The 24,049-nt window shown below is 33.0% G+C and overlaps 1 protein-coding gene across 2 annotated transcripts; it reads left to right on the plus strand.

The window, feature by feature from the left end:
- Positions 1-1,769: 1,769 nt before the first annotated feature.
- LOC114190253 (RIBOSOMAL RNA PROCESSING 5) lies at positions 1,770-23,597 on the plus strand. Of its 2 annotated transcripts, XM_028079063.2 has the most exons (40): positions 1,770-2,028; positions 2,123-2,316; positions 2,757-2,897; positions 3,022-3,192; positions 4,063-4,162; positions 4,255-4,373; positions 4,476-4,598; positions 4,712-4,783; positions 5,495-5,587; positions 7,772-7,885; positions 8,023-8,145; positions 8,809-8,994; positions 9,149-9,223; positions 9,565-9,701; positions 10,695-10,829; positions 11,064-11,209; positions 11,293-11,358; positions 11,756-11,862; positions 13,120-13,200; positions 13,295-13,369; positions 13,451-13,552; positions 14,436-14,604; positions 14,710-14,855; positions 15,218-15,301; positions 15,402-15,502; positions 16,267-16,408; positions 16,736-16,810; positions 17,046-17,196; positions 17,641-18,262; positions 18,852-18,912; positions 19,540-19,685; positions 19,765-19,948; positions 20,193-20,291; positions 20,774-21,144; positions 21,221-21,397; positions 22,176-22,272; positions 22,350-22,505; positions 22,589-22,819; positions 22,900-22,983; positions 23,077-23,597. In XM_028079063.2, the coding sequence occupies exons 1-40, from the start codon at positions 1,845-1,847 to the stop codon at positions 23,182-23,184; spliced, it is 5,748 nt and encodes a 1,915-aa protein (XP_027934864.2). In that variant the 5' UTR covers positions 1,770-1,844; the 3' UTR covers positions 23,185-23,597. The 2 variants fall into 2 exon arrangements, with proteins under 2 accessions (XP_027934864.2, XP_027934865.2); XM_028079064.2 differs by lacking the exons at positions 1,770-2,028; positions 2,123-2,316; positions 2,757-2,897; positions 3,022-3,192; positions 4,063-4,162 and having other exon boundaries at positions 4,266-4,373; positions 4,513-4,598.
- Positions 23,598-24,049: the final 452 nt, after the last annotated feature.

Raw genomic sequence — 24,049 nt, forward strand, 5'->3', positions numbered from 1 at the left:
AATAAGGAAAGAACAATTGGGAGTTTAACTTACTTTGAACAACGGGTCCTCCTAGCTCAATGTAACAGTAAGAGCAAAACCCTAGTAGAGGCTCGTGGCTGCTCAAGAAAGGGGTAGAGATCTGTTGTTTTCTGGAAATGAGATGGAAGAGTGGAGTTAGGTCAGATTAGGGTGTTTGGCTCCCTATGGGCCTGCCCTAGCCCAGCTCATAAGAGACAGTCCCTTTTAATTTAGGACAGAAAAACATAAAGAAATTATTGGACCTTACAAGTACTCCATTTTTTATATTTTTTAGTTGAATTTATGGTTTTTGTGTATGAACTGTACAATGCGATTGTTATCTTATTGTATTATTTAGTTTACTTGCTTTTAAGTGTTACTAATTACGAAATTTATGGTCATTATAAGAACGAGATTTATGATGATTATAAGATGATATTGTTGTTAAAAGTAGAATAATTTGTGACTTTTTTTTTTTTTTTAAATTTGTTGGATAACGAAATTGTCATTTGTTCAATGAGTGTTGGTGTGACTGATGAATTTTGTGATTACCACCTATGATCATAATGATACTTTGTTATTCAATATATTTTCATTAAAAACTATATAACTCAGTTTTTATTTTATATTAACTATAATATCATTATATGTTAAACACGATACTCACCATTTTTTACTGCATATAAACAAAACAACTAGAGAAAAAAACACTAAGTTAACAAAAATAAAATTAAACAACATTAATTTTTTTTAAATGATTAATGGACAACAAAAATTAAAAAAAATTAATTAAAAAAAACAACGAGAAAAAAAACACTAAGTTAAAAAAAATTAATTTTTTTGAAATGATTAATTGACAACAAAAATGATACAAATTTAATTAAAAAACCTTATATATATTAAAAAAAATAAATATATTTTTATTAATTACTAATATATTTAAGGTAAATTTATTGTTATTTCACATGTCAATTATTCAAATTTAAATTAGTAAATTAATTAATGCAAATTATCTATATAAAAAAAAGCAATTTTTAACGATTTTTTTTGTAACATATAAATATAATGCTACTATTAATAACTATTGGACACATGCGCTACTATAGGCATAGGCATGTGTTCACTTTTTTTTATAATAAAAAAAATTAATAAAATATAATTAAATTTTATAATGTTATTGTAATTAATTTTTCTATATTTTATAGATAATTTTTTTATTATAGATAGTTATCTTAATTTTAAAAAATAGTTAAATTTGAAGAAAAGTCAAATAAAAAATAATAAAAATTAAAAAAAGTCACTTAAATAATAACATTTATTTAAGAACAAATTTACTTGAGAGTAAAATGTGGACAGAACCATCTTTATACGATAGTATAAAAGTATAGATAATGAAAACACTTATTTAAATAAAAATATTTCAAACCTTCTTTTTATCTAGTACAAATCAGTCATGATAAAAAAATGTTTACAAAAAATAAAATAAAAATTACTTTAGATTGTAAAATTTTTCATATTTACTTTTATAATTATAGTTTGATTAATTTTTTTTTTTACAAAACATGCATGAATCAGTGTTATTTATTGAAAAAAGAAAAATAAAAAAGAGAAGTTATATCAGAGAACTTTTGCCTAGCTGTAGTCGAGGGAGAAGAGTTACAAAAGGAGGTTAACTATTAAGGTAGGGGGTGCATATAGAAAATTTATTTCCTTTATATTTATGTCTATTTTTTTATTTAAGCCCAATGTGTGTTGTAACAAGTTCTTATTTCTCTTACCACTTTCCAACCTAAAACCCTTCCTTCTAAACCCTGTTTCTTCGTCTCTGCAACGAAACAGTGGACATGGCACCACCGCATTCCAATAGAACGAAGAAGAAGGTGTCAGGAGACAAACCGAAAATTGATAACGTCTCAAAGAAAATACTCAAACGGAAGGAGAGGAAGCAAAGTTCTGCCGCCGTCGCCGCCATTAAGTCGGAAACACTCCCTTTGCAGCTAGAAGACGAGGTTCCCGATTTCCCTCGAGGTTACACTCAGTCACTTTGCATATTCAAAAATTTCTACTAAGTGTTTATGTTTTTTTGTTTGAATTTGGTTCGGATTGAATGTGTTTCATGTAGGTGGAGAAGTTTTTTTGAATCCAAGGAATGATTATGATGAGTTTGGTGGCGGGAATCACACGAGAAAGACGAAGAAGAATAAGGGAAAAAAGCCGTTGAGGAAGAGTGATGAGTCTGTAGATGATTGGGGCTCGCTTTCTGGTGCGGGTATCACCGGAAAGTTGCCAAGGCGCGTGCATAAAATTACTCTCAAGGTACCATGCAGTGTTTGGTAGGATGGATAAGGCAAATTGTTTATTTAACGAAGATAACTTTTAGAAACGGGAATGTTTTTGCAAGTTGTGCCTTGCTTGTTGTTTTTGTATATTGTTTATTTTTTGTAATTGCATGTAAAGAATAGCTATGGTGGCCTGCCATGTATGGTTTTGATATGAAGAATTACATTAAATGCGTAGAACTTTTAGCTTTTTTAGTTGGTAGTTGAAAGTTTAATTTGAATCTTCTGGTTCATTCAATTAACTGTTATTTTTTTTTCAAGATTTTTCACTCCGGATGTTCAAACTAGTGGTACAACATGCATTTAGTCTCTGATTATTACGTTTTATTATTTGCTTATGGAGATCATACTTGTTGGATTCCTTTTGATTTTTTGTGCGTGCTGTGCTTTAACTTTTTGTTCTCGCATGTATGCCAGAATATAACTCCTGGAATGAAGCTTTGGGGAGTTGTTGCTGAAGTAAATGAAAAGGATCTTGTAGTTAGCTTACCAGGCGGTTTACGTGGTTTGGTACACGCATCAGATGCAGTGGATCCTATTTTTGATGACAAGATTGAGGTGTGCAATAAGCTTTTTGTCAAATTCTGATTGTTCTTGCTCTTCTTCTCACACATATCTTCACTACTCCGCATAAGTTTTCTAATTAGATTTTAATTTTATTGTTTTTTCTTGCTTGCATCAGGTTGGGGAAATTTTCCTTTCTGGTGTTTTTAATGTTGGGCAGCTGGTTTCTTGTGTTGTACTGAAATTGGATGATGACAACAAAGAAAAAGGGAGAAGGAAAATTTGGCTTTCTTTGCGTCTTTCATTGGTGCACAAGAACTACAACTTGGATGCTGTTCAGGAAGGCATGGTATGTGATTATTTTATGATGAAATTATGTGTAGCTTTTTTATACGATTCATTTAGACTATAATTTAGTTTCCTCCTTTGATTTTTAAGATATTGTCAATTATAACATATTTGCATCCTGGCTATTTGCATCGTAAGGAATATATTTGCATCCTGGCTATTTGCTTCGTAAGGAATATATTTACCTAATCTTCATTTGGAATGGTAATTTCAACAACATTTTATGCAGTCCTATGCCGACGACCTTTACCTGAGATTATTGTGATATATTGGAGTCACTATGTTTTTTAGTATACTATAATTAAATTAGGCTTGTTTATTTCTTTATCTGCTACCCTGGATAATAACACAGACTTTTATATGATTTAATTCACGTTGCATTTGCCTACTTGTTGTAGATGATTTAGATTTTGTAGATTGGATATTTGTAGCTTATTGTGTTACATTCCTTACTGTATTTCTGGTTGGTTATGACAAAGCAACTTTCCATAAAAAGTATATAGGAATTGAACTCGATGAAATTTCATATAAATTAGATTGCTAACTTGATCAATGTTTCTATTTGAAAACAGTTATTTGAAATAATTTATACTGATGATTTGCTACATTTAATATGCTACGTTAAACCTTTTTCTATTGATTTAAATCTGATTCTTGCATTGTAACAAGGTAAAAGAAATTTAGTTCTTATTTTCTACATTTTATTATGCTATTTTGGTCCACTGATGTGACAATTGCAATGCCTTTCATATTATATTGCCTGTTGTGGTTCTTGATCCATTCACAATTTCAGTGGCATTTGAGAGTAATAAGGATTATGAATATAATTGATGGAACTTTTGTTTTTATTTTTGCACACTACGTAAATCAGGTCCTTGCTGCATATGTGAAAAGCATTGAAGATCATGGTTACATTCTTCATTTTGGTGTGTCTTCTTTCACAGGATTCCTACCAAAAGACAGCTCTACTGGTAAAATGAAATCAACTGCTTTGAGTTTTATTTATATTCTTGTTTGGCATGATTTAACCAAGTTCAATATGTGCTTTTCTTTCCTCATGCAGAAGGCTTTGGTGGTGAAGTAAAAATTGGGAATCTTCTTCAGGGTTTGGTTAGGAGCATTGATAAAGTTCGTAAAGTTGTTTACTTGAGTTCTGATCCTGATACAATGTCCAAAAGCGTGGTATGCTTTCTCTGTATTCATTCTATTGTCTTCTTGGTACCTATTTTTAATGATTCTCACTTTCCTATCTGAATGGTTACTTTCTTTATGCATTTTATTCAGAGCAAAGATCTCAAAGGTTTATCAATTGATCTTCTAGTTCCAGGAATGATGATAAATGCCCGTGTGAAGTCAATCCTTGAGAATGGTGTTATGTTATCGTTTCTCACATACTTCACTGGAACTGTAAGTGTATCCTGTAATTGATGTGTTTGTAATGGTTCAATGATAATGTTAATTGATCCTCTTGACACCCCCATTAACCTCACAATATTAATATTTAGAATCTTTTCATGCAGGTTGATCTGTTTCATTTGCAAAATATTTATCCTGGACCAAACTGGAAGGAGAAATACATTCAATCTCAGAAGGTACTTTTGAATTTTTTCTTTTACATGCAACATTTAGGACCCTCCCAAATTTTTTATCCTGTAGCATTCATGTAGTTTCCTATCACAGTGGAATACTTTCGTTGCAAGCTCCTTTTGTATATTTGCTGAGTTATTTAGTGCATGGTTTTTCATGCATGTATCACCCGTGTGTTATTTGATCTAATATTCAATTCAAACAGAAAAAAGCATTTTGATGCCTTGTTTGGCTTTTTGCTAATAGGTAGCATTGGCATATTATAGTACAAGCAATTCATTAGAAACTGCTTGCAGATGAAAGCTCTTTAGCCTTACCTTCTACTCTTCTTCAACTGTTGTTAATTATATATGGCTTAAAAGTTCAGGTGTATTTTTTTGTAACTTTAAATAGTACAAATAGATATATGTGCATTTCACAAGTTGTGTTAAGGCTGTTATTTTTTCTATCAAAAGAATTTCATGTTTTGTTTCTACTCTACTCCCTTGTTCTTTGATATAATTGGATTTCAGATTGCACTTCTAGATTCATAATGCATTGTCATGTTCATTGTATTTTCTCTTGGCTTCATACTCATTTCCCTTGATGGATGTTTGCATTGGGTTTGATATACGGTTGGTGTGTTTTTCAGTTGATGTTGTCTTTTGTTCTGCCAATCAGATTACTACTTTTCAAAGTTACTTTTCTATTTTCTAAGTGCATTGTATGTAATTTAGGTTGTTTCTCGAATATTATTCATTGATCCATCAAGTAGATCCGTTGGTTTGACGCTGAATCCACATCTTGTTCAGAACAGAGCCCCTCCTTCTGTAAGTTTTTTAGATTATGTATTGTTAATGGGATACTTCATTCCATGGAATGAATTCTTTAACTGTTTTTTCTTCTCTTTCACTATTTTTTACACTTGAATGTTTTCAAGTGATATATTTCTTCTTTTGTTGCTTCCACAATTAATATACTGATCAGAACATGGTTGGATTAACTTGAATACGCTTTTGGAAAAAAAATTAGAACGTTTTAAAATTTTAATATTGTTTGTAGGTATCTTAGGCAAAAAATGGAAATGCATTTGAAAGAATCCTAAAATCATTTCTATATAAGAGGGAAGATGACTTCAACATGTCTCTACTATGTTATGTTATTTCGTATTAATAAATGAATTGGTTACATCATTGTATATGCATGTGTTGCATAGCCGTGAATTCTCTCTACCTTTTGTATTATGTTTTTGGTATTTTATAAATACAACTGTAGTAAAGCTGTAACATTGTAAGAAATATACACTGCTTTTCTTGATTACATTTATTCAAGTTGGTATCATGAGCTTGACCATCTTCTTTGGTCATCTTCATTGTCTATCATTGGAGCCGTCACTCGTCCGCTCTTCACTGCCACCGTCGCCAGTGTATCTCCTTCTGCAAGTCAGGGTTAGGTGTGCCTCGAGGAGCAAAACCCATTCCAGTGGTCGATGCCTCAGATGCTATTGCAAATGTCGACATGGGCGGTTTTTTTGTCGACGAGCTTCAGGCGCGTGTTGTCCACGCGTCGCCTTCTTCCTGGTGCCGTAATTGCATCGTGCTGTCGTCGTTCAACTTGCTTGATTCTCGGAAAGTTAGGTTTCTTTTTTCTAGAATCCTAGGCGTTTTCTCTTAAGCTCTGGTTCTTTGGAATGACTTCTATTGTCAGAATGACTGTCTCTCTATTTGCCACTCCTACTATTACCATTGGAAAAATTACTCATCTTTGTCCGCTTCTGTGGAGTTATTGTTTCTTGGTCAAGGATATCATAATCATCTTGAAGAAGATGGCGCTACTATTTCAGATGAAGAAAAACCCTAATGACAAAAACTAGATTTTCAATTATGTGTTGTTTTATGTCAATCTGTTGAGCAAGATGTCTTAGAAATTTTGAGACCTTATAAGACATGCTTCATTTTTTGGAAAAAGGCGCAAAACACTTGCTAATAACATTCAACGTCTCTTTGATACAACTCAAAGGGTAGCCTTGCTCAAACAAATCAGTGATGATATGGTCTCTCATATAGGGAAGGCTTGTGTTGCACTAGAAGAATTAAAGAGTTTTTTTATGGCTGATTCATTGGAATATATCAAAAAAGAACTTGATGAGTTTTACATGGTTCTAATTTTTAGAAGTCTACTCATATTTGATCATGTATGAGACCAAGTTTTAGTTGGTGATCAAATCCCTTCAATGGATAGTTTAGTTACTAGACTTCTTCGAGTGCCTACTTTGGTAAAAAATGAAAATTCAATTGATGTTATTGAAACATCAACAATGGTGGCACCACAGGGAAGAGGAGGAGGTCGCAACAATCGAGGGGGATGTGTTGGTCGAAGTGGGCGTCCTCAATGCTCATATTGTAAGCGAATGGGCCATACTCAAGAAGAATGTTATTCCCGGCATGGTTTTCCATATAAAGATGCTTATGTGTCTAAATTTGATAATTCATAATCTATAATTTCTGAAAAATCTACCAATCTTGGCCAATCCTCTTCAATGCCAATTGTGTCAACTGCATGCATCTCTCAATCTGAGGAAGTTCTAAACTAAAAAAAGTATTTAAAAATATAATTTAATAATTTAATAGTAATAATAACCATAATAATATTTCATTAAAGACAATTAAAAGGGCATTTGCATATTCATATAACAATGAAGTATTATATTATTTATAGATATTTTAACTTTTGTTTTATTTAAAGTAAACTCACTCTTAAGAGTTTACGATTTCAGTCTACGATCCAAGTTTATTAGCCTCCTACAAGTTTACGTAAACTCTCGAGTTTGACATACTTGGTTGTGAAGTTTTATTTCTTGTTTTTGTGTAAGGTGCTACACCATTTTAGATTTATGATATGAGAAAAAAATATATTTCTACATAGTAATATCTCTCCTTTTCTCTCTTTCCTGGTGTTTGATGTTGGTAATCATTGTTCCATTTTATAGACTAATGAACTACTGTATTGTGCAGCATGTTAAAATTGGAGATATATATGACAACTCAAAAGTTGTTAGGGTGGATAAAGGATCGGGACTATTGCTTGAAATTCCATCAATTCCAGAGCCAACTCCAGCTTTTGTCAATGTAATTACTGTCTGCATAAGTTTTAGTGATGTAGAGTTTTACAGAATGAAATATGAATGTTAATCTACATTACAATAACATTAAGCCTTACCTGACCAAGGAAAAATGTAAAAGATTTTTGAAATTATTGTTGACAGATGTCAGATATTGCGGAAGGGGAGATCCAAAAAGTCGAGAAGAAGTTCAAGGAAGGAAATCATGTTCGAGTTCGGATTCTTGGGTTAAGATATTTGGAAGGAATTGCAACAGGAGTTTTGAAGGTTGTCATCGTACAGCATTTAATTTCCAAAAGATGTTAAGTATTTGTAATTGAATGTTACCTTTTATGTTGGTATTCCACTTTAATCGTATACTTCTTATTATCTTACTTTGGTCATTTTGTTTGGAGAATGGGGATACAAAGACTGTGGTCCACTTGTAGTATTAAAAAAAGCAGTTATGTTGGAACTTTGTCTGTTCATTATTTATTTATTAGCTGACCAGCTATGGTTTATACTGTCTAGTGTCAAGTTATGATGCACTTATATCATTTAGCCAACTGTGCTTTGTATCTGCACATCAATTTTCTGTTGAATTTGAAAAATACTTAGGTACATTAGTTCATTGAGGGTTTGAATATGTTGTCCTTTTCAAAGTAAAAGCAATATAATTTAGTTTTTCTATATTAATATATATTTTTTCTAATGACTAGTTTGTTAATGTTGAACATGTTCTTGAATATGCAATGTGATTACATTTGTCACCCGTTTTTTGGGAAAAGAAAAAAATAATTTAGATGCATAAACTGAGCTTCTATGTTGTTTCTACGTATAATGAATTATTATGCAGATGTGTTATTAAATTTGATGGTACGTGGAATACTGTTGAATTAGTTTAAAGTAAGTGGTTTTATTAAATCATCTCAATGTTTTCGTATCATGCAGGCTAGTGCTTTGGAAGAGGAAGTGTTTACTCATTCTGATGTCAAGCCAGGCATGGTGGTAAAGGCTAAGATTCTTTCAGTTGATAGCTTTGGTGCTATCGTGCAAATTCCAGGTGGTGTGAAGGCTCTTTGTCCGCTTCGACATATGTCTGAATTGGAAATTTCAAAGCCTCGAAAAAAATTTAAGGTTGTATTCTTGCTATGCATGCTTTTACTTATTATTTTTATTGTTGTCATCTTTTGTTTCTGTTGACAATATAATGTAGATTTGTTTTGTTGCATCTGTATGGTGTGACAGATTAGACATTATGTGGTTGAAGTTTTTGCTTGAATTATTACAGGTGGGAGCTGAATTGGTTTTCCGTGTGCTTGGTTGCAAGTCGAAGAGAGTGACAGTTACACACAAGAAAACCCTTGTATGTTTCTACATGTGAACTCTTCTAGTGTTTTTTCAGTGTAAATGGCACTATAATAATTTTTTTATAGTGATGATGCATTTCCATAGACTTTAGCTTCTGTTTTTCCTATTATAACAGTCTTTAGTTCATAAAATTTGTGGAGCAGTATTTGTTCGTTGATAACAACCTTTATGTCACTTAAAAACTTCCTTTTGCTGTTCACATCTATCAATATTCTTGTTTCTTGATGTGTTCTTAATTGAGAAGGGATTTTTGAGCATTTATTTATATCTCCCTACTCCAACAAAAATGACCGGTTCTCCATTCAGTTTTGAATCAAATATATGATATTTTTACAGGTTAAATCGAAACTTGGGATTATTAGTTCATATACTGACGCAACTGATGGTTTGATAACCCATGGATGGATAACAAAAATTGAAGTTCATGGATGCTTTGTAAGGTTTTACAATGGGGTGCATGGATACGCTCCTAGGCAAGTCTCAAATTTGTCTCTATACTTCTATCATAATCACAGTCAGTTATACTTTGATTGTTGCTTAAATCGCGTGACCTTTTGTTTTTTAAATTCCATGTTCATTATTTCATCTTCTAGTCTTTGACTAATTTCTTCTTTCCCGTGTCATTGATATGACATGAGATTTTATGTTTGAGGTGATTTCCTTTCATACGGGATACAATTATATATAGAAGTCCTTTTGTGCCCAAAATGTGTTCTCTCAAACTAAGTGTACTTTGCCATTTCACGGGGTTTAAAAGTATAATATCTGCTGTATACTTTTTCTTCTATTTATTTAATCATGCTTTTTGATATTTCATATGGTTTTGAAGGATGTTTTATTGTTTAATTTTAAACCATTTTGATGTTTAAATTGGATATTCTGTATGGGTGTTATAGTTAGTTATCAATTGTTTGCTTTTAGCAACACCATATGGCTGTTTTTTCAATAAAGGAGACGGCAGCCACTAAAGCTGCAGTAGAGTGAGGTTTTTGAACGCTCATTTTTGCCCTCAATACTGTTGTTCTTTGGTCTTTCTTTGTGGTCAATATTAAGATTATGCTCCACCTTTTTCAAATTGTAAAATAATAATAGTAATACTTAACTGAATGTAGTTTCCTAAACTTATATTAACTTTGTGAGACCTACTCATTTCCTAAACTTATTTTGATTGTTTTTTGTTTCCTTCAGTTGCCTTTAGCTACTTTGATCTTATCAACTGATCATGACTTTCAAATTCTCTTGTGATAGTCCTGTCTTGTTTGTCCCAATTTTAAATTTAAACTAGTTTCTAATTGCAGCCCTTTATTTTTGGTTGTGTATTGTTTTCGTATGATTATGTTTTGGCTTCTTGGAAACTAATGGCTATATTATTTAATAAATTCTCATTGTGATGTGGTATTGATGTTTTTCTCTCTAAAGACCTAATTATGTAATATATTCATTGTTCTGATTCGATGTAAGAGCAGATTTGAACTTGGATTAGAGCCAGGTGCTGATCCAGGTACTGTGTACAATGTTGGACAAGTTGTCAAATGCCGGGTTGTAAGTTCCATTCCTGCTTCACGGAGGATCAACCTTAGTTTCATAATAAAACCCACAAGGTTTGCATTTTTCCACTTTATGCTTGTTGAGTTCCTGTATCTGGAAATCTCTACTAAATTTTTGATTGTGTAATTCTGCTTTTTCTGGGGGATTATATACTTCCAAATATAAAAAAAATTCTGTTATGTTTTATGAGAAGCTATCTGCCTGACTTACTTTAGTGAAGTTTTTAAAAGGTATAGGCAGGCACACTTCTGGGATGACATATGCTAATCTATTGTGAGCAATGACAGGGTGTCTGAAGATGATGTGGTTACCTTGGGCAGCCTTGTTTCAGGAGTTGTTGACAGAATTACATCCACCAATATAGTTGTTTATGTCAATGCAAGTGGTTTCTCAAGGGGTACAATATCCACAGAGCACTTGGCAGATCATCATGGTAAAAATTCCCTTGTTAGGTAAAGGCTTTTGCATTTTTTCTTACTCTCAATATAATTGCTAATTGTAGCTTTTTTTCTGTAGGGCAAGCTATTCTGATCAACGAACTATTGAAACCTGGATATAATTTTGATCAACTGCTGGTTCTAGGTACACTTAAGATATTGAGGGCATTCTATGTAGTATCCCATGTTACGACAAAGTTGATGCCTGTACAGAACTATTAAGCAGGAATTGTTGATTCTGCCTTTTAGTTTACTACTATAATTAAAACTATTATGTTTTTTTTTATAGCTTTACTTTGCCTAAAGTACCAGAGAAATAGGAGGTCAAATTTACATCGTGACATCAAAATTTTTCATAATTTTATTTCCTTTGTGTCGTGTGGAAAAGAAACTTCAACATAATTTTTAATGTTTTTCCTTAGATATGAATGAGATGTACTCTTATTCTTCTGTATTTTGCCTTTCCGTGTCATTTATGAAGTTGAAAACTTTCATTATATACCTACAATTATTAATTTCATGTTTAATTTTAATCAATGTAGATATTAAGGGAAACAATTTGATTCTGTCTGCCAAAAGCTCTCTTATTAAGCATGCTCAGCAGATTCCTTCAGATATCAATCAGATTCAGCCTAACTCTGTTGTCAATGTAAGTGATGATGCCTATTGAATATTGATTATCTTTTGTTGTGTAGCTTTAATAAAGCTGTTTTTGTTATGCTTAGTATGTTATAGGCAGTAATAGTCTTTATCTTTACTCACATATCAGTGGAGTGTAGGGACACTGTTTCTGAATCTATGACCTTCAACTTGGTAGCAGAGTGGGTTCAATCCCATGCCGCTGTTCTTTCTTTGGCGTTATGCGGAATCACATTTTACAAACCCTTTTTTCTTTTTGGATAAGGACACAAATTTGTTTTCCTAATGCTATACAAAATCTACAAGTCTCAACAGAGAAATTAGCTTCTCTCAAACAGATCAACCATGATATGATTACTCATGCAGCTCAAGCCTAAGTTGTGGTGGAGGAATTGAAAATGTTCTTAGATATTGGCTTATTGTAAGGAATTATACAAAACATGAGAATCTATATATGGTTGATCAAAGGTTAACTATTCCAATATCATTACAATCCCAAGTCCTGATCGTTCATTTGCCATTGGTTTATTTAGCCCACTTATGTAGGATCCTAGCATTGATCATTGGAACACGGTTACATGCATCTCGAAGTATGTCAAAAGGGATCCTTGAGAAGGGTTATTGTGGGGATATGGAACTGCAATGCTGATTGTGCAGGTTGCCTTATAGACAACCATTTTATTATTGGATTTTGTTTATCCATTGGTGTAAATCTGATTTCTTGGAGGAGCAATAAAGAACAATGTCTTTGTCCGATTGAGTGCAGAAGCATAATAGCAAGCAATAACTTTAGCTATCGGTGAATTTGTGTGGATTAAACATCTTCAAGATGAAGTTATATTGTGATAAACAGACAACCATTTACATTGCATCTAACCTATTGTTTTATAATACTATTGAAACTGATTTTCACTTTATTCGAAAGTTGTTATTGGTAGAGATTAGTACTGACTTTACCAATTATAGTAATCAACTTGCAAATACTTTGAATGAATCATTAGACGACCTCAAGTTCAATTTATATGTTCCTTCCTTGGTACATACAATGTTTTTGCTCCAACTTGAGGGGAAGTCTTCGGTAATGCTTATATTGTATTGCTTTTAGAAAGCTGTTTTGTTATATCTTGTCTTGTTTATGATCAGTGTATTGTCAACCTTGTTAAACATATATGAATTGCTTCTAGCACTTTTTTGAAAGTCACATTTTTTAGTATGTCACTTTTTTTAGTTTCTTTCATGTTATTGACTTGAATTGTGTATGGTGTAGGGCTATATATGTAACATAATTGAGTCTGGGTGCTTTGTTCGTTTCCTTGGTCATTTAACTGGCTTTGCTCCTAGAAATAAGGTATCTCAGGGCCTATCCTTTCTTTCACTTTTAATCACCTCACTATATCTTAGGCACATGATAATTTGGAACTCGTTCTATTGGTTTTATATAGGCTGCAGATGACCAGAAAGCCAATATTTTGGAGGCCTATTACATTGGGCAATCAGTTCGGAGCAACATATCCAATGTTAGTTTATTGAAAGCTGTAAATATGATTTTTAAGAAAGCTTAGTGCTGTCTAAAACAGTGTAATTTTTTTAAACATCAGGTTAGTAGTGAAACTGGTAGAATAACGCTATCTCTAAAGCGGACAGCATGTTCTTCAATTGATGCGTCATTTATTCAGGACTACTTTCTCATGGATGAAAAGGTATGAACAATTGTCAATTAACTCTAACATTACATTTTATCATTCTAATCAGGGGTGTAATTTGGTGCCCTTAAACCCATAAATTCCTTCCCACCCCAACATTTTTGTAAGTTGGGTTGGGTCATGGGATGGAGTTGGGTTTCTTTTAGCTCATCCAATTAGAATTGGGTTCAGAACCAGTTCATGGTTTGAAAACCAATAAATACAACTCAACTACATATAGATGCGTTTCTACTATACAAAAAACAGTTTTATTATGTTTTATGAGTACTGTACTTAAATGTTACATATCATCCATGTTATTACAATTAAATTGTGTTTCCCTTCTTACATTAGAGACTTCATTACTAAGTTGTTAAAACAAATTTATGGTGTTTATTTTATGATTGCTGTTTAGATTATGCAATGTGTTGACAATTCCTATTTATGTGTTAGGTACTGTTGGTTATTTTGTTTTGATTAGAAAATAATATAGAGGTGTTCACTTTGTTATGCAACTATATTAGGGATGAAGTTTTAGAGCACTTTTACAATATCTGCAAATTCTGATTTGCGCCTCCTCTTTTAATTAAATTTTGGAAAATACAAAATGGTAAAAATTTAACAGAAATGAGTTGGCATTATTATTGATTCTTGGATAGGTAAGTGGCTTGTAGCACTTTGACATGTCTGAAAACCACCCTTCAATTTTAGCAAATCCTTGATGAATTGTTTTTGGACTTGTCATAGCAAACAATGTAATGCTATATATTTTTTTTCCGTAGTCATTTCTGTTTATTTTCCTCCTAGCATAATTTTTCTCTATTGTTTTCCCTTAAGTAATTCTTTTCACGTCCTCTCCCCTTCTCAATTGCTTCTAATCTTGTGTGGTTATTTAAATTAGATTGCCAAGTTGCAGAATTTGGGCTCTGGTGCATCTGATTTGAGGTGGGCTGAAGGATTTAACATTGGTGCGGTTGCAAAAGGGAGAGTTAAGGATGTTACGGATGTTGGACTTGTTCTAAGCTTTGAAAAGTATAATGACGTTTTTGGTTTTATTACCAATTATCAGTGTATGTTTTCTCCCTCCAACTTGTTTTTTAGTTTCTAACTAATATGTTTGGGTGATTCTTTCTTACTCAATTGCAAGTTCCACTTTTCACTGTATGATTACTTAGTGGCTGGAACTATTTTGGAGAGTGGCTCCGAAGTGGAAGCATTGGTTCTTGATGTTGCTAAGACAGAACGGCTTGTTGATTTAACTCTAAAACCAGAGTTCTTCAATAGTTCTAATGAAAGTTCCATAAGTCGTACTAACAAGAAGGTAAGCATTTTATCTTGCACCTCACCCGTTTCCTGTCTACATGCACATATTCACATTTTTGTTCTAAGGCACAGAGAAACACCTGAGTGAATTTTTTGATACAAGTTATATGCTGTCATGCTATGGAACCATTTCTTATAGTTACTATTTGAAAATGAAAATATCTAGTTACACTATTTTTTCTTCTCTGCAATAAACATTCCCTTTTTAATGAAAGGAAAAATGGTTTGGATTTTTTTCTTGAGAAGGGCAACCATAATCAGCATTCAATTTTGTCTTGAGAAGGGCAACCTTTTGCATGATACTTTTTGCCAATATTATTTTTTTACATTGACCAAATCAATGACATAACTTGATTCCAGAAACGTCGAAGGGAGGCATCCAAGGAGTTGGTATTGCATCAGACTGTGAAGGCAGTTGTGGAAATTGTGAAAGAAAATTACATGGCAAGTATTGGTGTTATTATTCTTCACCATTGGCTATTTTCTGATAAAACTTGTTCATGCATAGTAATGTATTTTACTGAATTTATTCTCTGCAAAGCAGGTTGTATCAATTCCAGAAAATGATCATGTGATAGGATATGCATCTATATCGGACTATAACACACAAAGGTTTCCTCATAAACAATACCAAAATGGGCAGAGGTGAGCATGGAATTTACTGATTAAAAATATCAGTTCAGCTTTTCACTTTTTATGGTAAAGTAGGTAGACTAATGTCCTTAGGGCCATACATTGGATTATGAATATTATGAGCCAGGCTAGTGCCACCTCAGTGATTCCTAGACTTCAATTGCTCTAGGTTAGAGTTTCATTGCCTTATTTCTTGGGTCTAAACATGTTTCTGCTGAGTGCTCTTTTTCCTTGAGATACAAGGAAAGGCTCTTTTATGCTCTGTTTGTTTGTCTTAGAATTTGGGTTTTAGACCTATTTTAACTCTACAAAGCTGAGTTGTCTTGTAAAGTGAGAAATGTCCAAGCTTTATAACCTTCGTTTTAGCCATATTCCTAGTCAATTAAAGGCAACCTCCAATGAGGTTACAACTAAGGCTTGTTAGGATGACTGCTATTAAGGTGACTATCTAACAGCTTGTCTTTTATATTAGTTTCCATCCTGTATTCTTTGCAAGGATTGATTTAGACCTTGTCTATTTCTGCATAAAATCTGGACATGTGTAAATCTTGGATTCTTGGATTCCTGTGTTGATTAATTACTAATACTTAATTTCTACTCCCTGATCTTGTCTGATTCTATTTGTATTTGATTCAGGCCAAATTATTATGTCTAATAGATGTCTCATGTGCTCGTATCATAACAATACTTGTACACTTTTTTCTTATTGTAAAATAAGTTCAATTTATTTCCTGGTTTACCCATAACACATGGCATTACATGTTTTACGTGGTCAGTGTTATTGCAACTGTTATGGCACTTCCGAGTCCTGAAACATTGGGAAGGTTGCTTTTACTTCTAAATGAGGTCAATGAGACCGCCAGTTCTAAAAGATCTAAGAAGTCTAGCTATAAAGTGGGAACTCTGGTTGAGGCAGAGGTATGTGGTTTTATCTGTTTGTTTTTAAAATTTAGGTATTTATTTGAAGGTTTTCACTGCATTCTACAATAAAGCTTAAACATGGACTGTCATAGGCTTCAATGTTATTTTTTGTTTTTCTGGTTTTTGAATGAGATTAACATTGGCTATTATTTTTCTTGTTACAAGTAAAAGTGTACCATGCGTGGGGCTTGCTAACATTTTCCAACTCTTGTAGACTGAATTATTTCTACTATTTCTCCTTTACTCTCTATATCTGAATACTACTACCACTTTTTGTTTTTTCTGACAGTCGTGAATTTTCTTTTTAATGACATTGTTGTCCAGATTACTGATATAAAAATGCTTGAACTGAAATTGAAGTTTGGAATTGGTCTACATGGCAGGATTCACATAACAGAGGTAACCTTTTTTTGTTTCCGGTGTAGATTTAAATTCAGCATTTTTAGCTGTATATATTGATACAGCTTCTAGCACTATCTGGGGCTTTCAGTGCGTCAGATGTAAGTGCCCTTTGTTGTGCTGTTTTTGTAGCTGTAAATTGTGACCATGTTGCAGGGGTGAGGCTTGCCGTAATGCTGACGTGCTATTTCAGTTTTACTATTTTTCTCAATTGTTCAGTGCTTACCTGTGGCAGGTACATAATGGTAATGATTTGAAAAATCCATTCTCTAGCTACAAAATCGGTCAGACAGTGACTGCAAGGATTGTTGCAAAACCTAATGAAACAGATGGCAACAGGAAGGGCTCACAGTGGGAGCTTTCTGTCAGACCTGAAATGGTTACAGGTTAGTGTACCTCTCGCTGGCAAAAATGCAAATGATGGAAATACTGGGCAATTTGTGAAACGTGCAGAAACTGTTAATTTAAGACCCATAATTTTATTTTTACTTGATATCCTTATTTTATACCCATAATTCAACTGCGTTTTGGTTTCCATTTATACTTTTAATTCTATGTTGTCAGTATCTACTTCTTAAATTTATGAAACGTGCAGAAACTGTTAATTTTGAAACGTGCAGAAACTGTTAATTTAAGACCCATAATTTTATTTTTACTTGATATCCTTATTTTATACCCATAATTGAACTTCGTTTTGGTTTCCATTTATACTTTTAATTCTATGTTGTCAGTATCTACTTCTTAAATTTATTTTAACCATTTGTCCTCTCGTTGTTAAAGTTATTGTAATCTTCTGCTATTTAATATATATATTCTCAACTTCAATTTAGGTTCCAGTGATATAGATGATGTATCTGGAAATCTTGAGTTTATAATTGGGCAATGTGTGTCTGGTTATGTGAGCAAAGTAGAAAGTGAATGGGTCTGGTTAACAATATCGCGAAATGTAAGGGCTCAGATATATATTCTTGATAGTGCTACTGAACCCAGGGAGCTAGAGGATTTCCAAAATCGATTCCATGTTGGGCAACATGTTTCTGGTCACGTTGTAAGTTTCAACACAGAGAAGAAGCTACTGCGGTTGGTTTTACACCCCTTCTCAACTCTTCCTTGCCGAACAAATGAAGAGCCACAAATTAATATTATGGACAAGGATTTAGCAGCATATGTTCATGAAGGAAAAGTTTTGGCTGGAAGGGTTAGTAAAATACTTCCAGGTGTTGGTGGATTGCTTGTCCAAATTAGTCCTCGTTCATTTGGAAAAGTACACTTTACTGAAATTGCAGACACATGGGTGGATGATCCATTGTCTGGATATCATGAAGGGCAGTTTGTCAAATGTGTAGTCCTTGAAATTACTCACATCGAAAAGGGTATCACTCATGTTGACTTGTCATTGCGATCTTCCAGTGTGAAGCCTTCCCAGGATTCTGCAGATTTTGAGAGCGTTGTGTAAGTAATAGTACTGATACTTTGTGATGAATTTTTGATAGTCTTAGACCAGACCAATTACTTCTATTGATCTAATATATGCAGTTGCCATTAACTTGAAGCTAACTGCTTAATTAAGTGAGGTTGAGTTATTTTACACAGCCTTACCCTAGCTTATGCGAAGAGGCTTTTACTGTCATGCCGGGGCTTGAACCCATGATTATGTAGTATTCAAAGATAAAAATTAAATTGATTATTTTTATGTAACTTATTTAAGTTGAAATATCTAATTAATGCATTTTCTAAGGATTACATTGATTGCCCTTTTTTTGATGTCGTATTTAATTAATTAATATATTACTCATCTGTAGCACAGTAAATCTTTCTAGATCTGGACACATGTCAAGTTTTAGTGCAAATTTTATTGTTAATTTTTTTTTCTGCAATAGATTTGGTTTGTTTATGTACATCGGTTTACTTCTGTCCAAAGCACAGGTTGGTGCCCAAGTAATTTCAAAACGCTATATAATTATTATAGTAATAATAATATACTTGAATCTGTTATACCTGATATTTCATCTTGTTATATTATCAATTGCTGATTTTTCAGGGATGCCAATGGAAAATGGGTAGAGAAGATTGAGGATCTACACCTTGATATGATTATAAATGTATAGTGCTTTTTCTTTTATCTCTTTTCTGATCATAATTCTTTTGTATGTAGGTTTCATGTTAGCTTATATAACATTGAGTGTTTGCTTACGATCTCATTTGCTGGAGATGAGTTGCCAATAAGTCATAGAATTCATCATATACGAGATGTGAATTATATCTGGCACATGGGAATTGTATAGATGTGAATAATTAAAGATTGTTTGTTTTAGGGATGTATGACGAGAAATAATTTTGAACTGTGAATGAGTAAAGATTGTTTGTTTTAGGGATGTATGAGGAGAAATAATTTTGAACCCACTGTATTATATTTCACATATATTCATTTCCACTGTATTTTTCTTCAGGCCTTCTGAGGACTTTTCCTTTGTTTTCTACGATTCCTCTTTTTTAATTCTCTTCAGAATAATGACTGAAACATTGTTATGTAATCCCTTCATTTGTAATGGAAAAATCTTATGCTTTGTTTGGCTGATGAAAATGAAATGTAAATTAGTTGAGATTTTTTGTTTTAGGGTTTAGCTCTCAAACTAGGCATGGATAGATTGGTGGAATATAATTTTTGTTATATATATTTTCCTCTATATATTATTTTCTTTTGGATTTATTTGTCTTGTTATGGTTAGGGTTATATTAAGAATGTCACACCAAAGGGTTGCTTCATTATGCTCTCACGAAAGATTGATGCCAGAATTCTTCTGTCCAATTTATCTGATCAATATGTTAAAGAACCCGAGAAAGAATTTTCCGTGGGAAAACTTGTATCTGGCAGGTAAGTACTCAATCTATTGTCTGTTGACTGCTTAAAATGATAAATTTCTCAGGGAATGTACTGAGACCGAAAATTGCAGGGTTATATCTGTGGAGCCTCTTTCAAAACGTGTTGAAGTTTCACTGAGGACATCAACAGGTCCCAAGACTTCCAAATCGGAGATTGTTGATTTCAGTAAATTTCACGTCGGAGATATTATATCTGGCAGGATTAAGCGGGTTGAGTCATTTGGTTTGTTCATAGCAATTGACAACACAAACATGGTATTTCTACAACCTCAGCTACCATTTCTCGTCCATGCTTTTAGTATTTTATAAGTGTGTGCATAGTATAGTGTTATTTATATCAATCTGATGTTTTTATTCTGTTATTAACTTCGATGTCTCAAATGTGTACATCTTCATCTCGTGACCATGGTTTTTATAATTATGATTATGCCCCTTAGCAATCGACAGCGATCAACTCGGTTCTGTGACCTCACTTGATTATGCTTCTTCAATTACCTAGGTTGGATTATGCCATGTATCAGAAATTTCTGATATCGAGATTGAGAATATCGAAGCCAACTATAAAACCGGAGAGAGAGTAAATGCAAGAATATTAAAGGTAATTTAAATATATGCCTGTTAGTTATAATGTAAACTGCAACTTCTAGCTGTTAACTGTGATTGTTTGTATTTTTCTGTGTATCTTGTACAATTGGAAATGCTTTGCACGAGACCTGTTGTATCTGTAATATGTTTGTTCTATCCACTCAGATAAATATATTGACGATTCAGAAAGTTGCACTATAATAAGGGTAGACCTAGAAGACAACCTAATATCCACATGGGAAAAAAATGGAATCCAATGAAAATATGGACGGTGTTGCTTGATAATGATTTATAAGGATTGAAAGCAGTTGTAATTAGATGAGGCAAAACAGAGTTGATAAATAAGTAAAACCCTCCCAATAACACTTCTAAAATGTATTTTAACTTATTCGAACTCTAATTTATATATTAATTATCTTTAAATTTAGTGAAATATTGAATTCTTATTTGTCCTATGTCAACTTGGCTTTCTTGCTTTTCCGTAATTATTATCAGGTGGATGAGGAAAGGCACAGAGTTTCTTTGGGAATGAAGAATTCATATATGATGGATGGAACTTTACTTCAAATAATGTCCAAGGAAGGATCGGATGAACTTATTGAAGCAGATGGATTGAAGTCTATAACTTCTATGCATAGTTTGCTTGAAACCTCAAATTTAGCTGCCGACGATGAAGTGAATCAATTCCCAATTCTTTCAGGATCTCTAGATAGGGGAGACGTTCCACCACTTGACGTTTCTCTTGATGATTTTGATCAAATTGATGTAAATAATGCTAATAGTCAAAGTAAAGAGCATGGAAATGAAGAAGTCATTATACACGAAAAAAATAAAAGGCGCGAAAAGAAGAAAGCAAAGGAAGAAAGGTCAGTAAAATGCTATCTCATTTACTTGTTCTTATTTGCTTTTTAATTTCTGACATGGGGGAAGTATATTGTACAGGGAGAAGCAAATAAGGGCAGCCGAGGAGAGATTACTGGAGGAGGATGTACCTAGAACCACCGATGAGTTTGAAAAGCTGATTAGAAGCTCTCCCAATAGCAGTTTCATCTGGATAAATTACATGGATTTCATGATTTCTATGGCTGATGTGGAGAAAGCCCGCTCAATTGCTGAAAGGTATGTCTGAAGAACTATGATTTTTTGTTTAGATTTTTAAATGATTATGAAATCCAAACTCATTTGAATTTTTCTAATCCTGGGCTTTTTTTGGGTGTCGTAAACATAGTCCTATGCTAATGCAAATCTATGGCAAAAGTGGGTTTTAACAGTTCTCTTGTTTATTCTTGCTTACTTTTAGGAAGAGCGTTTTCATATACGCAAGTGATCTTAAAAGCTAGCCTATTTGCACACATAATCGTTTTCACTTAGTGTTCTGGTTTTAACATTCATATGGAATTGGTGATTTTGTTTACTATTTCATATGCAAAACTTTGAATGTAGTAAACAAGTGAAAAGAACATGTTTTTGTAATTGTTTTGTAAATAAAATACGAAAACTCACAATTTTTCTAACCGAACAGTTATGTCAACCAAAGACTAACTTGTAAATCTTGTTATTTACTTGCTGATGTGTAAACATTGGGCACGAAAATAAATACCTTCTTCTAAATATGAGATGGGTTAAATGATGATTTCCATATGTTGTCATTTGAAATAAAGCGACTTGAGACTAGACGCATCAATTGCTTACTAGTGTTTTTAGTCATCATAAAAGTGGGGAAATATCATGATTCATGTAGTATGTGTTTTCCTGTGATGGTTTTGTTTAAAGTTTTTTTTTGCCTACATTGTATATCTCCCCTTCATCCTGGCAGAATACATCCATGTGAATATCATACTACCATAATCATCTGACTTCACATTGTTTTTTACTCGCATAATCCATAATTTTGAAGAGCTCTGATGACCATAAATGTTCGAGAAGAGAACGAGAAGCTTAACATTTGGAAGGCCTACTTTAATTTGGAAAATAAGTATGGCAACCCTAGCCAGGTGAGGAGAAAGTGCAATTTCAGTTTTTTCTTGTTCACCGTTGTTATGTGGAATCCTTAATAAGTGTTTCCGTGTAGGAGGCCGTTATGAAAGTATTTCTAAGAGCTCTACAATACAATGATCCCAAAAAGGTCTATCTAGCACTCTTGGGAATGTACGAGAGGACCGAACAGCATAATTTAGCCGATGAACTTCTCAATAAAATGACAAAGAAGTTCAAGCATTCTTGCAAAGTATTGTAACTTTTAAGTATAAACTACTCTTTTGGTCTAGATAAAAAAAATGTATGTGGAACTTATTCTGCGTTGGATTTTAGGTTTGGTTGAGGCGTATACAAAGTCTTTTGAAGCAAAACCAAGATGGAATCCAACCTCTCATCGATCGAGCTTCGTTAAGCCTTCCCAAACATAAGCATATTAAATTTTTCTCTCAGGCAGCTATTCTTGAATTCAAAGTTGGCGTTCCAGATCGAGGGCGATCCTTGTTTGAAAAAATTCTTCGGGAATACCCAAAGAGAACAGACCTATGGAGTGTTTATCTCGATCAAGTATATTATTCTCTACCTCATTCTCTACTTGTATCAATATTTTTTTTATCCTAACATCCCTGTGTATATTATTTTGACAGGAAATTCATCATAAAGACGAAGATATAATTCGTGCGCTGTTTGAAAGGGCTGTTAGTCTGAGTCTCCCACCTAAAAAGATGAAGGTGTGTGAACATATTTATATTACTAATTTTGCCGATGTTGGTTCGTGTTTTTCCTCTGAAACTCATGTGGGACATTGTTGTCTTGATTGACAGTTCTTGTTCAAAAAGTATCTTGATTATGAGAAATCCCAAGGTGATGATGAACGTATTGAATCTGTGAAGAGGAAAGCAATGGAATATGTTGAGAGCACTATGTCTTGATGTAAAGTCATCATTGCCTTAGTTTTGAATTTTAAAGCCACTCTGGAGTCCAAGCTGGATATCTTAAGACAGAGTTTGAGTTTGTTAAGACAAGTTTTAGTAAATCATGAGGCAGCAGGATTTCCTAAATTGAGTGGTTCTGTACCATAGATTGAAGATGAGAATTTTCAAGGTGAGTTGTGAATGCAACAAGTGAGGCCAAGAGAAAGAAGGCTTAGATAAAAGAAGAACTACATAGTTCCTCTCTCTGTATTCTGTCTTCTGCCCTTTTTATTCCATTTGGGCTGTAATTTTTTGGTTTTACAAACTCTTTCTTGAGCGATGAGGTTAGGATAGTGTTTGGTGTAACAAATTTTGCGAATGTAACCATTAATTTATCATTTAAATGATGAACTTTAGTATTATTTTCTAAATTATCCCCGTAGCTGCATTAAAGTTTGCTAATTATCTGACTGAAAATATGTCAAATCGTCTGACAAAGACTCAGATACTTGTAGGTTAACCTACAATAAGCTAAAGATCTTTTCAAAGATAAATCACTGAAGTGGTTTATTAAAACACTAAGGTCAACAAAATTTTTGACTTGTCTCATTCAAAAATTGTTTTTAACGAACCAGATTGTAAATAATTATGTTGTTAGTGTTACTACTACTTTTGATTAGTTAGTGTTTAATATCTTTTCAATATCCAATTTAATTTTTTCTTGATCAATAATTCTTTACGTTTAAAACTAACAAAATTACTGAAGTTACAGTCTTTTGTACAATTAATTTAATGTCAAGTGCGCAACGGTGAATATAGCTCATCAATTTTAACCTCCATTAAATTACTGTGTTTATTCATGCTCTTAGTTCTCGAATCTTTT

The sequence above is a fragment of the Vigna unguiculata genome, chromosome 7 (genome assembly GCF_037176805.1).
Source record: "Vigna unguiculata cultivar grain cowpea cultivar isolate G323 ecotype 2 chromosome 7, ASM3717680v1, whole genome shotgun sequence".
Lineage (NCBI taxonomy): Eukaryota > Viridiplantae > Streptophyta > Magnoliopsida > Fabales > Fabaceae > Vigna > Vigna unguiculata.